The 18,771-nt window shown below is 36.9% G+C and overlaps 2 protein-coding genes across 4 annotated transcripts; both read right to left on the bottom strand.

Moving 5' to 3' along the window:
* Positions 1-533: 533 nt before the first annotated feature.
* LOC135475386 (ciliary microtubule associated protein 1A-like) lies at positions 534-8,222 on the bottom strand. 3 transcript variants are annotated; one of them, XM_064755276.1, is made up of 6 exons: positions 8,108-8,222; positions 6,087-6,543; positions 5,134-5,258; positions 2,388-2,528; positions 1,978-2,100; positions 534-1,439 (listed from the first exon to the last, which is right to left on the bottom strand). In XM_064755276.1, exons 2-5 carry the CDS (start codon positions 6,487-6,489, stop codon positions 2,008-2,010), a joined length of 762 nt encoding a protein of 253 aa, XP_064611346.1. In that variant the 5' UTR covers positions 6,490-6,543; positions 8,108-8,222; the 3' UTR covers positions 534-1,439; positions 1,978-2,007. The 3 variants fall into 3 exon arrangements, with proteins under 3 accessions (XP_064611346.1, XP_064611330.1, XP_064611338.1); XM_064755260.1 differs by lacking the exon at positions 5,134-5,258 and adding an exon at positions 4,568-4,695; XM_064755268.1 differs by lacking the exon at positions 5,134-5,258 and adding an exon at positions 3,071-3,195.
* A 2,551-nt stretch (positions 8,223-10,773) lies between these two features.
* LOC135461488 (DEP domain-containing protein 7-like) lies at positions 10,774-17,611 on the bottom strand. The gene is made up of 7 exons (XM_064738614.1): positions 17,533-17,611; positions 15,886-16,085; positions 15,442-15,656; positions 14,670-14,908; positions 13,196-13,725; positions 12,810-13,011; positions 10,774-11,725 (listed from the first exon to the last, which is right to left on the bottom strand). Exons 1-7 carry the CDS (start codon positions 17,609-17,611, stop codon positions 11,526-11,528), a joined length of 1,665 nt encoding a protein of 554 aa, XP_064594684.1. The 3' UTR covers positions 10,774-11,525.
* Between the last annotated feature and the right edge of the window lie 1,160 nt (positions 17,612-18,771).

Raw genomic sequence — 18,771 nt, 5'->3', positions numbered from 1 at the left:
ATGGTTAATAGCTGTCCTGATTCTGACATGCTCTCACCGTGTAATAACAGGGACAAAAGGGATGGTCGAGTAATGATCTGGCCCAGAATCACGAACCTGTCTTCGACTTAAGTCAGACATAGTCTTAATTTGTGGTATAATTCCTGAATTTATTTTTGAACTTAAGCAATAATTTTCAAATTTTGTCATGAAAGTTTAAGGCAACTTCAAGTATTAAAATAAAAATTCCTGTGGTAAGTAACAATTGTAGAGCAGTAAACTCTTTTATAGTTATCTAGTCTATAGTTAGACTTAAGTCTAAGACAGCTTTGTGATCGTGGGGCCAGAACCTTGCACACTGACCACAGGCTGGAAACGCAAACTGAACTAAAGGCTACCAACTATTCTCCAAAACAAAACTATGCAAATTCATACTCTCTGATACAAGCTGCTACTGTTTTTTTTTTCCCCAGACAGAACCTACGTGTAGTTAGGTACTAGAAATAATACAAAATGCACGTTTAGATATGAAAGTGTTTAATATATATATATATATATATACCAATATACAAGTACACTTAGCTGAGAATCAGAAAGGAAATATTTACCCCTTACAAGTTATTAAGTGCGGAACTATTTGCTTTGTTGATAATCCAGTGCCACAATGGGGAAAAAAAAAAACATGGGACACTAGTACTGTAGGAAGATCAAGAGCTTTAATTTCCAGAAATTACTGTACATGAAAAAGAGAAACAACATTTTCACACTTCTCGTTAAAAAAAACTAGTCTTATTTAAGAAAGCGAATATGGAAATACAATCTGGATTCATTAGCCACAATCATAATGTACTGTAGAAAATCTTTTTTCAGCAGTTTGACCAGAAAATGTCCTGTAAAATTGCGCAACGACACTGCTGTTTAAAGGTCACAAGAAAATCTTGTTAATCTTTCTCTAAAATCCTAAATTTTATCCATCACCGATTTACTCAAGTGCAAAGTACACTCCGCATACAAAACTAACGGCAAGTATAGTTCATTAAAGTGCAGAATTCTGACAAAGCATTAAAAACAACTCTCCACAAATGATGATACACTTGCACAGACACTATCAGGAAAAGAAAAAAGAGCACAAACACTATCTGCGTGAACAGTATTTCCATTTTACAAAACACCTAGTATATTAATATATCAAAAATTTTAACAAATATTTGTGTAGATTACTGTATAACATGTATAAAGAGAAAAAAAAAAGAATAACAGATAGAAGAAGGAAAACACAATGCATTAAATGTAAACACATCTATAAAATTAACAATACTGATTTGATATGGGGGAAAACATGGTGTGAATACTGTTCCTGGTTGGGTGGATCACAGACTGGTAAATACTGAGCTAAACCAAACTCCCCTTGAACAATTGAGCAGGTATAAACTTCTTAAATCTGAGGATGCAGGTAATACCTGAAGTAGATAAGAACAAAGAAGTTAATATTAATATAGCACAATTATTATTAATTTAAACTAAACTATAACACCATCAAACAATGGAACCTGACCTAGATATTAAAATATATGTAATCTGAGGAATGACAAATGTTTCAAACAAATTCAAATATAAAATTTACACCTTAAATAGAATGGTTGATTAGGTGACGGAGTGTTAGACCCATGTACTTTGTTACATGTCCAAACAAATTAAATTTGAAAATTTCATAAATACCATATTAAAGATACCAGATATGAAAACTGGTGATCTTGCTACAGTGAAATGGTTTAAAATGGTATACTGACATGAAGCTGCCTATATCTAAGCAACCAGTCATTCATATTTAGTAAAGTGTAGAAAACACCACCAAGCCAGATCTGCCAAGACCATACTTTGAGAATGAAAGAGAGATTTAATGAGTTAATGGATCACAAAAAAGAAACTTACAGTACTAATGGAGCTGTTATTTAAATATTCTGAAGACTAAATTTATTACATAGAAACTGGACTTACATTGGAATTTCATGCTGAAATATATGTGTTTTAATCATGACACTCTACAATTAGTGGCGCTAGGTATTCTGAGTGGCGGATCCCAAAGCTGAACTGGGGTGCTTGCTTCTTGTTAATATATACCTAAAACAAAAGATTACAAAACCATTACCACATTTTCTTTTTGCATACACACCATAGTTACACTGCTAGATAGAAGTGAACAAAAATGTAGATTACGAAATATTTTGGCTGAGGAGGGCAATGTCCTGGCTTACTGATATTTTTTTTTCCCTAAGAAAAAAGGCCTACATGTACCTACATGCACTTGTGGCGTACAAAATCAAATTCTGTGACTGATAAATTAACTTGACAAACTGGAACAATCTGAAAATATTTTGTTTTAAATACATGACTACTATCGCACTCACGTTCTCAGGGAAGTGGGCTCCAGGGCCAGGTTTTGTGGTGGTATCTCCAGGGGCTGTATTACGGCTGGTCATGCTGTATGATGGGGCCTTCAGCTTGTTGGTGTTGGGGTCATTTACTTTGTATGTCCCAGGGCCTGGAGTCTAAACAAGAAGCAGATGGAAGGATGACCCATGGTTTGGAATATTTAGGTAACATACATAACTTGTTACAAAACCAATATTTACAAAAGGCAATCTTAAAAATCCTCACATCATATTTTTGCAACAGTTTTCTACAAATCAAATGACATGAACTGTACACGCCATGAAGAATATTAACAGTAAAGTCAACTGCATTGGCATCTACAAAGGTTTATGTGATTTATACTTACATTATTTACAGCCATTTATGAACAGATTAGGAGGTATTAGTATCAGAAGGGATATTATGGTACGAAAATATTTTCATTTTCTACTTGTCTAAAGACAGAGTTAGTAAATAAGCAGTTGGGAAATTTGGACATTAACAGAATATAAAGGCGTCTACTGATGTATATATATATATATATATATATATACATATGTGTGTGTGTGTCTTAAGTGCTTCATAACTAATTCAACACTTCAGCAATAAGTAACTCTGGAACAGACAGTAAATATAGTTGAGAGTCTTTCGTCTGGCATAATGCCATGTCCGTGTGTACCTTAGCCAAATCCTCGTGAAATCCGCCTACCATACTGCGTCCACTGAGGGAATAGCATGGGGCTTGGCGTTTGCCACTCTGGACAGTTTTACAAATCATAGGGGGCAAAGAATAGTTGTTGGGTGCTACAAGCAAAATAAACAAACAAGCATGCAGAAGAAGAAGAGCAACATTTACAACTGACAATAGGAGGTGCTTGCCATACACATATGAAATGGTAGAATTAAAAAAAGAAATGATTCTTGTATTTATTGTATTATTTTGCATGCCCACTCACATGCATGCTATACATGTATACCGACTATCAAATATTCATTTTTACATTTAACTAAACCAGCATGTCTATTGTGCATGCAGAAGCATTTACATCTGCAGCTGGGCTATTGAAACAGGGTCTCTGGAGTTCCTAGTAAATGATATAGTAGGCCTGTTGTATCAACAGTTCAAGCAGTGGAAGAAATATTTTTCCATTATGTTCAATTTCCGAGAAAACTATATTAATCACTTGGGCCTTCATCGCCGAAGTTCACAACTTTTATCTGTCATAGGCTACTGCTTACACTATTATACAGAAAATACCTTCGACATCAGAGAGCTAGAGTAAATGTTACGTCAATTTGCCCTTGATAATGGAGACGTGCGGAAGCTGTGTCAAGTTTCACTGAAATTTTACTGGGCTGAAGAAAATCTAAAAAAATATTTAATACTGGTTTAAGATACTTTGAATGGTAGTCTTACAGTGGACATTAGTCAGGTGCTGTCTTTTACTTTAATGCCTATCCTGAATCAATGACCAAAGTAGATGTTCTGGTGTGAGTATACTACTTCCAGATCACTTCATAAAATGTATACCATATAGGTGTATGCAAACAGTTTGACTATTTTATTTTATGCAAAGGACTTCATGATTTTACAAAAACAATGTGATTCCATAGACAAATTCCACCACAGCATATACCATTACACTTGAGTTCATAACCAATAAATGTTGTGTTTTCAGTGCCATAACACAGATCGTGAGCTAAACGTACAGTGCCAGAAAAGTCCCATCCATTTACCAATCCTCACCACATGAACATTTGCTTGATTAAGCCAATACTTCCTAGAAAAGCTGATTGTTTGCTGCATGTACTGATAGTGTAGAAAAGCACTATATCGTTTGAGTATGCAATCATTTTGGCGTCTGACCTAACCATCTCGGGATAATAACCAGTTCAATGAGCAATATTAGTTAGCAAGCATGCATTAAGCACAGCAAAATTAGAGTGTAGCATAAAACGCCAGTGTTATTTTTTTTCACATACACTATTTTCCATATTATTATCGGAAACAATGAAGAATCACATCTGTGTTAGAGCAGACTATTAAATAGATAATATTTGGTTAGTATCACAAGGTATGCAGGGTTACTATTAACTGACAGGTTAAACTGATTTCAACATTGCACAGCACTCCACGGCAAACAGATGTCCCATGTCCTTAGAACACTGAGGATACCTTGCTTAAATCTTCAAAAAAACTTCCCTGAACACGACGGCCTCTTTGTGAATACACTGGGGCTTGTGATTTGTCACTCTGAATTGTACGAGGGCCAAAGACCGCTGGCAATGTATAGTTATTAGGTGCTGTAATAAAGTTACAGTCATACAATCAGAAATGAAAGTTTAAGACGGAGTTGATGTGTACATTCAGAGAAGAAGTCTACAAAGCAAAGAAACAGTTACCATGGCCACAGTAAAAGAAGAGACCTACACATGCTACAACACAAACAAGATATACATATGGAGTTACAGCACAGATCTACCAGAAACCAGAGCAAAGATGATGTATACCTATCCTCCTTGGAGCAGAGGCTTGCTCGTGACTGAGATCTGATGTTAAGGAGTCAGATTTGCCAAACAGTAATCAATAGTGTCACATGATTACCCTGTATCAAATTCATTCCCGAACATTAAAATGGCAATTTCTGACCTCTCACTCACTTCAGACACCAATCAAGAAGAAAGGACAGGAAAAGGCACTACATGGACTTCCATCAGACAAACACCAAATATGGAATTAACCTTTGACAAATCTTCAGCAAAATGACCAACATTTGAGCGACTCCGTAAAGAATAACATGGAGCCGAGCGTTTGGTGCCAACAGGCGTCCTGCCCAGAGCAACGGGCACAGTGTACTTATTAGGTCCTGTAATACAGATAAACCAAACATTTGTATGTGAATTCTGACATCAAAGCACATGTATGAAGGGGTATCAATTTTGTTCAGTTGTGAAAAAAAAAAAACAACGAAAAAAAAAAACACTAATCATAACTTATATCACAAGTCTATATAATCTGTGAAATTTTCAACTTGCCACATGTGTGCAAATATAGAGCCTGTTAATAAATTGTTCATTTCATCGTGAACACTCTACTTCTGAAAATATGTTGAACTAAATCCTCTTAACTAAGCAAACATTTTACTTCATGTAAGTGTTCAAAACAGTTAGCTATCTGAAGTCTCTCTGAATTTAAGAGACACTTATGGGTAACACTTCTGTTTATTTATTCATTTGATTGGTGATTTATGCAGTAATCAAAAATGTTTCACTGAAACTACATCAGCGAGCATTACATGGTGGGTGGCTACTGTGCTGAAACCCACAACTACCTGCAAGTTGCTGCAAGTCCTTCCCAAGTATTACAAGAGAGCAAGTCAGCATGAGCTGGACTTGAACTCACATCAGCCACACAGTTAGGAGATGCCTGAGGTATTGTGCTGTGGACCACAGAGGCCCCATAACATTTTTGCTTTAAGTTATATATTCAAATTAAACACAATTATGCACACATCATACTACACTAAAAAGAATCATTGTCTCATCAATCAATGTTTCTACAACTTTATATGTATGATGCTATATACTAAATTACAGCCTCTTATCAGTCTGTAGCACATGTATTACACAACACCTCTCCAAATAAAAGAGAACAAAAACTTTCACTCTGGTCAACTAGTGCTAAACATGGTTACCTGGCGTATTGTCTGTCTGCCTGTTCCTATGACGTGTACCAAAGCTGTACTTCGGGGGAGAGTAGTAAGCCTGGGGTCCCACAGTTTCAGGGCAATAAGCTCCAGGTCCTGGAGTGCGGAATCCAGCGCAGTCTTTGGGCCTCGAGTACAGAGAGTAAGATGGGTCTCCTTTTCTGCCAACTCTTGTGTAGTTCGGATCAGGGTAGTATGCTGGACCAGGGCTACAGTCATCCTTGTATTTCCCTGATTTTGTTCTCATTGAATATGCTGGAGCTTTGTTGTGTACACTACGAGGATCGTGGTCTGGCGCTCCTGTTAATCCTGGAAGACCATAGCATGGTCCAGGACTGCTGAACATAGCAGCAATAAGCCGAGGCTTGCCATTCGGAAGTGTTGCGGTCATCTTTCTAAGTTAAGTTAGCCTTCTTAATCTGCCTTTCTATAGAGAGTCTACCAGCTGAAATCCAAAGAAATCCAATATGAAACTCTGATTTACCACCTGAAAAAATTAGTCTGTCCAATAATATCTTTTCTCTAAACGTGTTTATTTCCCTTTTTTTAAATGTTTACCTTTGACAGCAATATATAAAATTGTATCTGTAAATACACCAACAGGTGGCAGTACCAGAAATAATCATCAATTCTGACAGGTTAATTTATTGGTGTACTCTGTAACTCAAAAACTGTGAGCAAACAGTCATCAAGAGTATTGAAGAGCAGTCTTGTAATTCATGTTTCAACTGTCTCTATACTTATAGGCCTATATACTTGTACATCTAGATGGATGCTAATTTAGAATTCTCACAGTCAGTGTTTTACTGAATGTCAGAATTTTAAGATATCGCACTCCACCTAGATGGGCTAAGCCTGTGGATGTGTACTTGTATACTATACTTAAGTTTCTATGCATCTAGAATGGAAGATATTTCACAATATTCTTGAAATTCATTGGATTTCATGTCTTCAAAATACTACTTATTGGCAAACCCAGTCATTCTTGCCTGAGATATTTAAAGCTGCATACATATTCACCATAGTCTTAGTCTTTACATATTTATATGACAATATAAACGTAGACCTTAATGAGCTTGCTGTGAAATGTAACTCATGAGTGTGTTAGAGGACTTGTTAGAGGGGTGCATATAATTTTTCTCCCACTTGCTTTGATTACAGCAGTCGGCATACAACTCAGGAGCACCAGAACATTATAAAATTTGGGGCATTGATGCAGAGGCATTACTGTAAGCCTTAATATGCCTTAGCCTCCTCACTTTAATTTCTGGCGGGGCTTCAGTTCACGCCAACTACCCCCACCCCATCCCCCCTCATCCTCCACGGTTCGCTGTCTACGAACTTTTTACTGTCCTGTATTATAATATGGTGGTGTACATATGATTGCGTGTGACTGACGAATATGTCGAAAATTGGATGCATAACCAATTTCCCCAGGTAAACGCAAGTTTAATCGTTTTTTGAAAGATTTGTTGTTCAGTTGTTTGACAGTGTAAACTGTACTGCACAATGCACTCTGTTCATAACTCCGAACTGCATAACTTTAAAGGTGAGTTTCAAGATCCCCTCCACCCCTGGCTAAAAAAAAACAACAACAAATAAAAAAATAATAATATTTATTTTATTTAATTGATCTCTCTTTTACGCCGTAGTCAAGAATACTTGTGGCGGTATTCAACTTCATTATCCTACGGCGACCAGCGACACCGTTATGGTTGAAGGAAACCTCGCAGAGCCCAGAGGAAATCCACACAATAATAATAATAAAATAAACAAACACAAATACCCAGAAACAATCCTGAATTTGACATAGTAAATAGAAGTTCTATTAAGGCAGTTTACCACGAACTATTTGCCTTGTCTGCAATCAATTAAGCTAGGCCTTCTGGATGCTGTCAACAACTACCGGTACTAATTAAACTTACACCATCGTTTCACTGACACGTAAAAATAAAGTTTGCGCACGAAATCGTCTGACCTATTGTCGACTTAATGCAAGATATACTCACCATTTCCAAAAATGATTGAAGATGGGTAGCTGTCTGTTATCGACGACAGTTTTAAGGACGGCAAACAAACTTCTTTAGTCGATCAGTTTGGTTGCTAGAGAGCGGGGTGACCTGTCGCCCAGCCGGCTCACGTGCCCAGATATTCTGCGATCTCATTGGCTAAGCGATTTCCGACAGCGTCAGCGGGTATAGCGGAAACAGCCGAAGTAAGAAGTTGGTTGCTAATGGCACTACAACACACGTGTTTCTCGCCATGTCTAGAGCTGTCAATATCGGCTCTCCGAAATCGATATTGTACATGCTGTCCTATACGTGTTCGATAGAACACGAACGGCTTCATTTGTTTCTCTGGAGACGCATGCATGATATATTTAGTTCAATGAAAATGTAACACCCAACATGAACATCGCAACGAACTCGTGAAGTGAATGCTCGTCTATATCGCTGCGATAAAATAGGACCGTCAGGCAGTCACTTCTCTGCTGTGCGCTAAGGATGTGTTATGGACAATAAGTCCACTGACTTATGACTATTTTCGAAACAAGCCTTGATTATCACAAAGCCGTAGAGGAACCAACAGGCCTATGTGTTGGATCTGAGTACATGGCCGTGTGAATTAGCTACTGGGCCGGTAACTAAGAGTCCCCAAACGATAAAACAATTGTTAAACATTTATAAATCAAAAAAAAAAAAAAAAAAAAAAAGAAAAAATAAGAAAATTTGTTTGAAAATAAGAATGAATGACATCAACTCCTTTACTATTACCATCTCTGAATTTGTATTTTTCAATAATAGTATTTACATTTTCTTCAAAACATGCCGATACATATATAGACCAAATACTATGTAATACATAATGCTATTTCACCACATTTACATATACATTTAGGTGTAATGAAGAAGAAAATATGTGGAAGTAAAGCCTGGTGACAAACATTAAATTCCATTTATTAAACCTTACATAGTTACATTTATGTGAAGTAGTAAAATACTGAAAAGTTATTTTAATTATAAAACAGAAACAACAAATTCACATATTTGTCTATATTGTCAGAGTGCATGCCTTCTTGTTAATGAAATGCCACCGATGCAAAAGCAAATCCAGAAAATTAATTCACCTCGTTCTTTAGAACAAACACATTTCATAGCAATTACTCTACTGTACATAGTGTGACATCAGTAATGTTATTAAACACTGCACTATAAATCAAAGTACCGGTAACTAAGAATTAACCTAATCTCCCAGTAATATACCAATCATTTGTACTGCATTAGTAGGACTTCAGATGAGGACACCTGAACTTCGCTGAAACTGTTATCCAGAAAAATTGCCACAGAATGTTCATTGCAAATGTACTGTAGATTATGACAGAGCATAAGGCAATGTTTAACATACCGAACAAAACTTTTCTGTTTTATGTAATGAATGGTGCTTTACTGAGGGAACATGTAATTTCACCACCTCATGTCAATAGCCAGCTGACTTTGTTTAACTTCAGTTCGTATCAAATGCTTTGGTTTTGAAAATTAGCCAATTTTCTAGACCAACATTTCACAAGCTAAATACTGAGACATCATTTCATATTCTAAGAAAGGTTTAAAGGTTTTAAGACCAATAAGAAGTGTGCTAGACACTGATGAAGAGAAAAGGAAAATTGTTTGGTGAAAAACATTTGACACGATTACAGCAATCTGCTGTCTGACAAAAATCCATTTGCACTAACAAACAAATCATGGAATAGAGATACATGTAAGTAAATGTGGTTAATTACAAATAAAGTGTTACAAAGTCATTCACTCACATAAATAATTTGCATAGCATACATGTACACATGATTTATCATTTATTTATTAATACAACCATTTAAAAAAAAAACAAAAAAAACATTTATAGACGTCTATACACACATACACAAATTAGTCATTACGGTGGAAATCATTAGTCAAGCTAAAAAATTCCCTGAATATATGCAATCTTCTGTTTAGTAAAACATCCTTTTTTAGCACCTACTAAGAAATAAATTCAATATTCGCACTTTCCATTTGATCAGTTGCAGGGCTTCACAAGTGATTGTATATGGCTCGACCAAATGTAGCTCCTGAAACTAGAAATGTCAGTTTAGTGAAAAGTCAAATTTCAGTTATCTTCAGATCATTTACGCAATTTATTGATCCTAGGCATCGCAATAAAAGTATAACAATTTTCAAAATCATTGAAAATTATCATTTGAAAAACAAAAATCACTAAATATTAAACACAAAGTAAGTATTGCACCAAGTTTTTTGATATATAATGAGATCATTAAACATGATAATTAATGTGTTCAGTGTGATTCTTAAAAACGTTCGGACTTGTACAACGCCTAAAATTGTCTGCCAACTGATTTTCCCATATATAAAGTGACTTAAATTGCACATGTGATGATAAAAATGTAACAGCTTAGTTCAAAGTCAGTTTTCGCAAAATTTAGGCAAGATTGGTGACAATTGAACAAATAGTAGAAAGACAGACAAGACTTATTACATACTAAATTCCTCATTCCTTTTATTAAACAAATTAGAAATTTCTACTAGTATACTGTAAATATTTGTTATTGACTTTCATGATATCAACTAAACTACATCCTCAAATATATGTAACAAGTATGAAATGAAGTAGCACCTTCCAGCTGTACATAATTTGTGCTTTGAAAACTAGTAACTTATCACTTTCAGTTATTATTTATTTATTTGATTGATGTTTTAAGCCGTACTCAAGAATATTTCACTTATACAACAGCGGCCAGCATTATGGTGGGAGGAAACCAAGGCAGAGCCAAGAGGAAACCCACGACCATCCGCAGGTTGCTGCCAGACCTTCCCATGTATTAATGTATCCAGCTATTAACACACATATTATAAACTGAACTACATCTTGAGATGTAAGTAACAAGCATAAGAAGAAGCACCATCTTAATATCTTAGTGTGGTTTGGAACTAGAAATTTGTGATGCACACCACTGAACTTTACTAAATACATTTCTCACTGGTTACATGTTTCTCACGACTACATATGCAAAGTAATTCTGGGACCATGATATGGCATGATGTACTGAAGAGAATGATTATAATCATGAGACAACATTTGTAACTAAGGTAATTCTGGGACAATGATATGTTATACTGCTGGCATGCAGGAACAATCACAATATGAGTAACAAGTTAAAAAAAAAAACATAGATGTAAACGATGTCACAGATAATACAGACGTTCTCCAGAGATAACATGTGGATATTGTACAACACAATCTCTCATTATTATCAATCTCTCAGGCTATTACTAACCACACACAGCTACAATCATGAGAAAGGTTCACGGGACATACTGTATACCCCTTTGGCACTTTGGCTTTTCATAAAGTCTGTTTTGAATTCTATTTTCAAACGATATCTGGGAAGTACTGAGCACAAATCTGTGGATGGAACTTCTGAAACTGTTTTAACCTGAGTTTCTTCTCTTTGAGGGGTATTTTGGTGTCATCTAGGATTGCATCAATCATATTTCTCAATCCCTCGTTAGTGGCTGCAGCTTTTTGTTTGCTGTATTCTTCATGGGTTAACCTGGCACAGTAGGATTCTTCTGTAGAAAAAACGAAAAAGACCCACATCAGTTAAAATACAAACTTGGCCAATGTGTCATACACAAAGAGGCATGTCACATTCTTTCATAAACAAATTGGCACATTAGCAGTGAGAATTACAATAGAGGGCTTGATAAAAAAGCAGATGTAATCTATTAAGATTAGGGATAACATACAGTGTAACAAATAAATCCACTTGTATTCAGGAAATATTTCACACCCATACTTATTTTTTTGATAACAGTAACAGTCAATTTACTGCACTCTTAAACCAATAATATATTTATTTATTTGATCGGTGTTTTACGCCGTACTCAGGAATATTTCACTTATATGACAGCAGCCAGCATTATAGTGGGAGGAAACCGGACAGAGCTCGGGGGAAACCCACGACCATCCACAGGTTGCTGCCAGACCTTCCCACGTACGACCGCAGAGGAAGCCAGCATGAGCTGGACTTGAACTCACAGCGACCGCATTGGTGAGAGACTCCTGGGGCATAACGCTGTGCTAGCGCGCTAACCAACTGAGCCACGGAGGCCCCCCAACAATGTATAGTTAAAATGAAAAAATAAGACTTCTTTTCCAATCTTAAAATATGTAAATTTCTGTATTGTTCAGTTTGTGTAGTTAACTTTGAACTATTCATGATAACTAAGATGCTGAGCTAAAAATTATTACTTTAGAAAGTTTCTTGAATTTAAGTTACATTACCTTTAAAGTCATTTTTTGTCACCAGTTATCAAACACTTTTATCTTACCTAGCTAAACCAGGGCGAAGAAGTTTAAGAAGGCGTTAGTATAAAAACCATGCTAACTTGTGCAAAATACATATAAATGTGCAACGGTCATATTCGTGCAGTACAGTGGAACTCCCTTCACAGTGCTTTGTGCCTCCAAATACCTCTGCCACCCAATCACCGAAAATGTATTCAAAATAACCCAGGAATAAAAATGGGAAAATCGCACAATGAAAGTGAAACAAAAGGGAAATTCTGTGAAGGCTGTTGCTCTATCCTGCACGATCTGGCCAATCAAATATCACCTTACTCCACCTACTTTTTATGGTTGGCAGACACATACCAATAACTGGGTCCAGCTTTCCTTGTCTGACCTGTGCCATATAGTACTGGACTTTATCCTCAATCTCCTTAGGGATGGTAAAGACGGTTCCAGCATTAGAAAGGATAAAGCCGACAAGCACCGCCGAAAGATTGTGAGAGATCATAGTGTGTTGAATGAGTATATCAGTAAACGTGTTGATAACTACAATCTTGTTATCCTCCTGTGAACAGAAACAATTAATGTGAAAATGTGATATATATTTCAACTAAGATACTACTGAAATTTTAATTGTATCAATCAAGCAAACTGGACAATTTTCTACACTTTTCTTGAAATTCTTGAAAAAAAAATTATGTATACTGAAAAGAACATGTGTAAAAAGACAACTGTACTAATGAGCTAACCTGTTCCTCAAGAAAGCACGAAGTGTCATTGGCAACAGCCACCATGAACCTGAAGAGCCGATCCACTTCCTCTATAGTCTGCCAAGGTAGTAAGATCATCAGCAGTTGAAGGGCCTGGACAGCCAAGTCATCCTTCTCCTGCAGTATTAGGTTTAGGATTGCCAGGTACAGGTCGATGAACCGTTCAGGTAACAGAGGCTCTGACCCCTGAGAATAGTGCTTGCAGATGGCTCGAAACAGCTGGCGTTTTGTTGACATGGTGACTGGGCCCTGGAGCTCCTTATCAAGGACAGATAACCCTAATGGTAGACCTTCCAATACTTCTAAGGCTGACTTCACCCAGGGGTCTTCATTTCCCCCTGCAGAGGCTGTAGGTCGCATACGGTTATTGATGACATTGGTTATGACCACGTTAAAGCGGTTGGACTTCCTGTGACTCTTGTCCTCAGAGAGAAGACCATCCAGGATGGGCACATCCACTATTGTTAACAGTTTTCTTAAAGCCACTTCTCTCCACATCTCATCATAGGCTGGAAGTAGAAAAGAAGGGAGTTAACTTTGTTCAGGGACCTAACCAACAAATTAGGTCAACTGGATAAATTGTCTGTCGAGAGCTCAGAATATAAAAGCACAAAATATTTATAAAATGGACATTTATATAATATATAATAAATAATAGTAACAATGATAATGAACATAAAATAAGCAAATAATGTTGTCAACAAATGTAACTGCCTCAGCAGGCACCACAACTTCTTGCTTGGTCCATCTGATCAAATGGTGGCACCATTTGCTAGAAGATTAGCTACAACTGATGGTTACTGTAACACCACTTTTGAGTGAGAAAGTGCTTGAGGTTTGTATTATATGACGACAAAGGAATCCTTAGGGTGTATGTAATGTGCCTCCTTGTTGCAGGAGGGATTTCCACCGCTCTTTTATCTAGTGCTGCTTCACTGAGACGACTTAGCGAAGGGAAGTAAGCCGCCCGCTCGAGCCATTATACTGGTAAGTGTCAACCAGTCGTTGCACTATCCCCTTCATGCCGAACGCCAACACCACTTTTGACTAGTAATTGCTAACACAATATTGGATCTTTGTGGTGATGTGGGTTTGTGACATGATGTGATCGCTTTATGGCATGTAGGGGTAAATCACTGCATTTTAACATGGACAGGGATGTACAATAATGAAAATTATTTGTTAACATGCATTGATTTCATATTAAGTGACGAAGTCCCAGCACAAAATGGACATCCTTGCAATGGCATAATGTCACAACCTATAAACTCTGAGCAGTGAATTAGCTGAGGAAGCAGTACATTAGAAAATGAAAAATTTCAACTGAATCAGCAACTGAAATGGTCAACAGGTGCATGACGACAAACAATTCTGACAAAATGAAAACTTTAAATCTTCTCAGAGACCACATACTTCTTCCTCCATCTTAACCTGAACTGACTAAGTAACTTACCCCCTGGCTGAATTTCTCCAGGGTTGTCCCCTAACTTCATACCCTCAGGGTAGGAAAATCGACGTGGCACTTTGGTGCGCTGCAATGGGTGGGCAGTCAGGTTAACACTCTTCCTCTTCATACCCTTCTGCAACTGTAGCACCTCGGCCATCATATTTCCTTGTTTGCTCAGTAGTATCGGATTACAGATGATGTCATCATGATCACCGATCATGTCTGGTTCTAGATCCTGGTTATTTCTGCCAACAATAAGGACAAAAATGTTTATTATGGTTAAAAGGGGTTATCATGGTTTATTCAGGCAAAGAATGAACTTTGCTGAGATTTTTCCAATAAGCTGTGGCCAAACATTCTGAGGAACTATAATTCATCTGTGCATTATTTGTCAACTGATCAATCAACATGGAAATTCAGAAAATCATTTCTTTTCCATCTGTGATAGATGTCAGTTTTATGGTGAGTTATTATAACATTGGTCAGTAACAATGAGCCTTAAAGGTCTACAAATGTCATGTACAGTACTAAAACTTGAAAAATTTGACCGCTGAATACTTTAAATGATCGGTCAATTATGTATACAGCACTGGTCACATCTACGGACAAAAGAAAAACCGAGATGTTATTTACTTGTGTACAAAATTTTACACCTATATTTACAAAAGTACAGATGCATGTACATGTTGATTCCAGGACCTGAATTGTAAGCATTACACAGTGGTAAGAAAATCCAATTAAATTAGCAATGGATGTAAATTTTATGTTATAAGCTTACCTCCTCTCCTCCCCTGGGCTGGATCCTGCTGTATCTTCATCGTCAGTGTCATCCAATGCCTCCATGTCAGAATCATATACCATAGTCTCACACGGATCCACCCCAATAAACTGGTACAGCTTACTCTGACTGTCCTCAAACACAGGCCTCTTCCCCTCACTGACTCTTGAGGAAACAGGCTCAAACACACTCCGATCCATCAATGTCTGACACAGCTGAAAACATGAAAATCAGAAGGGAAGATATTAATAGTGTTAGCAAAGAGAACATGTAGAAGTATCCGATGTTCCAAGGCACACAGCCCGGATACAGTTAACAACATTAACATGAATATTACACAAATTGTACGTATTCAATACAAACTAACATATGTAACTGATATAACAAGAATTATAAGATCTTTTGTTCATAGAAACCTATACAATTTGATCGCACAAATCTCACCTTTACTGCTTTCTCCCTGCAAATTTCAGCTCCAAAACAACTCTGATCTTTCAGTAAGTATTGGAAAACCACATTGACTGCATCTGTGCCCGTGAAGCAGTTATCAACGTATCTCATCTTGTGACGTCGTCTCTTCACTTCAACTGTCAACTTCAAATGAGTAACAATCTCATTCCAGATTTGAGTAGCACGGAAAGGCCCTGAAATATGAAAAAGGACATCCAACCAAAACATTAATGCCAGTTAAAAATTCAATGGTTATTTTGAGTTTCCTTTAAATATTAAGCTCATACCAAAATACCGAAAATGTACATGTTTAAAGAGGCCATTTCTCACCTAGCACTTTAGCTTCACAGCTGGTTTGTCCCATCTTAGCACTTTTGGAAATTTTAGTAAACAATTAAATGATGGTAAAAGTAAGTTTGCTTAGCACTTTCAGCACTGGTGTGAAAAGCTGAGATCCTGTGGGTTAGATCTTAGAAGCACTGAGCAGTGATGGAAAAAACAGCTGGGGTATGGAGCCTTCAGGTCACATGTCCTTGCACTAGCTACTACATGCAGATTAACTTCCAATTTAGCTCTTCTGGGTTATGCAACAACGTGTAATATATTAGTCAACTTTCTGTAATATGATAGGTTTCTCTCCTAGGTTCTTGCAAAGGCCTGAATGGGTTGTAGGTTGAATAGTGACTGTCTTGGTTCTGACTAAGCAATGGTAAATCAATCCCTTTTATACTAAAATAGTTAGACTGGGAGACACCAAATCATCATCCAGCTTACCAAGCCAATAAACATAATCTGATCTAACCTGTGATTACACTAGCAGGTTTTGGCTCAACACAATAATCCCTTGGTTTTGACCCCTACTGTTTCACTATTGTTTTAATTGGCTCTGGCACCAGACTCATTCCAAGTGTTATCTAAATGAGACAGTCTGCAGGCAGTTTGGAAGCTGTACCTAATGCTAGCAGGTGGGAATATCAACATGTGGAGGGAGGGGAGAGTAATAAAACAAGATTCTTCTTTAAGAAACACACAGTTCAGCAATGTGTAGGGTGGGCAAGACAAAAATCAACCTGTTTAGTAACATCTGCTTGTGTTCATTAGCCAGTGACAGGGCAGGTGCTGTTGTTTCCTCATCACACGTGACATGAGCAAACCGCTAAAACAATTAGTGAGACATTTATGGGTTTTACAAAGTATTCCTTTATCAACATCATTCTTAGAAAGAATATATACTAAATCATATAATAACGAATGTGAACAGTTAACTGTGCTTAGGATCTAGGATATACAATGGTAAACTTAGTTTAGCAGTAATCGTAAACTGGAAGTCGAAGATTGAAGAGATACGCATTCTAAATAGAGTTTAAAAAACATGAGTTGCACGCTGAATACGGCTTTCGTGTTACTATTTACCGTGGACTACAAAATAAAACCTTGGTGTTTAATTACAGTCCCTGTCGGAAGAGGTTTGCGCTTCCCCTAAAAAACAAATTCAAAAAGAAAAACACGATGGGCGTTTCTCGAAATTTGGACCCTTTATGATTCCACTACCAAATCGCAGTCGACAAGGATTTTCCAGAAAGCAGTTATATACAGATTCTAAATAACCGAAAACATATCCATAAAGATTCCTCTACTCACCCAGACTAATTTTAGACTCCCTGGCTGGTTCTCCTCTACTAAATACGGTATATTTTAAGGGTGTAACGCAGTCGTCCATGGTCTTATTCGGGTAATTTTGAAACTGCCGGGTACTATTACCCAGAATGCAACGGGCACAACACTTGCCTGAACGCGGAAGTGAGTTCAGAGCCTTCAGACCAGGACACTTTAGTGAATGATCGCTAAAGCCAGTGCAAACTGCATAGACTATACCACGCTGTTTTCAACTCGTTTCAATTTCGTTCAGAGGAAGAAATAATTTCCTTGATGATGGGTCTCTCGTTCTTTCCTGTTGGGCTACTTTGGATTCATAAATGAAGATTTGTCAAGATGGGTTGAATTATATAAGCACCTCAGAACTGCGTAGGTCTACCGCTTGGATTGAATTTACTTCCTTCAGTACATGGCAATTTTCAAATGGTGACACAGACACAAGCTAATGTCAGTTTTGAGAATAGGGTCACTCAGGATTAAAGAGCAATATGACACTTGTGTCATGTGATGAGTAACGCAGACTTCAACAACTCAGACACTTGTAAGCCAGAGACAGCAGTGGGCTTTAAGACGGCGTGTAATTATCACACTTGAGTAATTGATTCTTTGTTCTTGAAAATCATTCAAAAGATAGGTACAGTTTCAAATGAATGTTTATCGCAACAAAACATAAATTGACAAATACATTAAGCAGCAAAAGGAAGCAATGAAAAGATGGAATTCAAGAAAATTTTTATATAATACAAAGACAAACCTATTGGTAATAAAGATTAGGCCTATCATTCAACAAAAGCATTGAGTAAGTCATGTTTAGACAAAGCTAAAATAAATAATGATATGAATATGTAGTACCAATTCTGCATGAATTATTTTATATCTGAAGGAAATAATTCATGTAATTATATAAGAATGATGATCGATCGTCTCTCTTCTAAATTTGTATAAGGATAAAGCTCACCATTAAAAAAAAAACAATTGCTAACATTGCGGAGAATTCATTTTGATTTTTTAAAAAGAGATATGTACAGGTCATTTGGAAAGCAGAATGAAAAAAATACAAGAAAAAAACACATTCTAGACCTTTATGGCCGTAAAATTAAATTAGGCTTATGTGAATGTATTTATTTATTTGATTGGTGTTTTACGCCGTACTCAAGAATATTTCACTTACACGACAGGGGCCAGCATTATGGTGGGTGGAAACCGGGCAGAGCCCGGGGGAAA

This window comes from Liolophura sinensis, chromosome 1, assembly GCF_032854445.1.
Source record: "Liolophura sinensis isolate JHLJ2023 chromosome 1, CUHK_Ljap_v2, whole genome shotgun sequence".
NCBI lineage: Eukaryota > Metazoa > Mollusca > Polyplacophora > Chitonida > Chitonidae > Liolophura > Liolophura sinensis.
Note: the sequence above shows the minus strand (reverse complement) of the source record. Positions and strands in the feature narration are given on the sequence as shown.

Coding starts and splice junctions, on each gene's coding strand:
- LOC135475386 (XM_064755260.1), bottom strand. CDS start 6,489: ATGACCGCAACACTTCCGAATGGCAAGCCTCGGCTTATTGCTGCTATG. Junction 4,696..6,086: donor GCAGACAGACAATACGCCAG/GTAACCATGTTT, acceptor ACTTTATTACAG/CACCTAATAACTATACATTG. Junction 2,101..2,387: donor GAGCCCACTTCCCTGAGAAC/GTGAGTGCGATA, acceptor CTTTTGTTTTAG/GTATATATTAACAAGAAGCA.
- LOC135461488 (XM_064738614.1), bottom strand. CDS start 17,611: ATGGACGACTGCGTTACACCCTTAAAATATACCGTATTTAGTAGAGGA. Junction 16,086..17,532: donor GGAGTCTAAAATTAGTCTGG/GTGAGTAGAGGA, acceptor TTCATATTTCAG/GGCCTTTCCGTGCTACTCAA. Junction 13,726..14,669: donor TGGAGAAATTCAGCCAGGGG/GTAAGTTACTTA, acceptor TTCTACTTCCAG/CCTATGATGAGATGTGGAGA.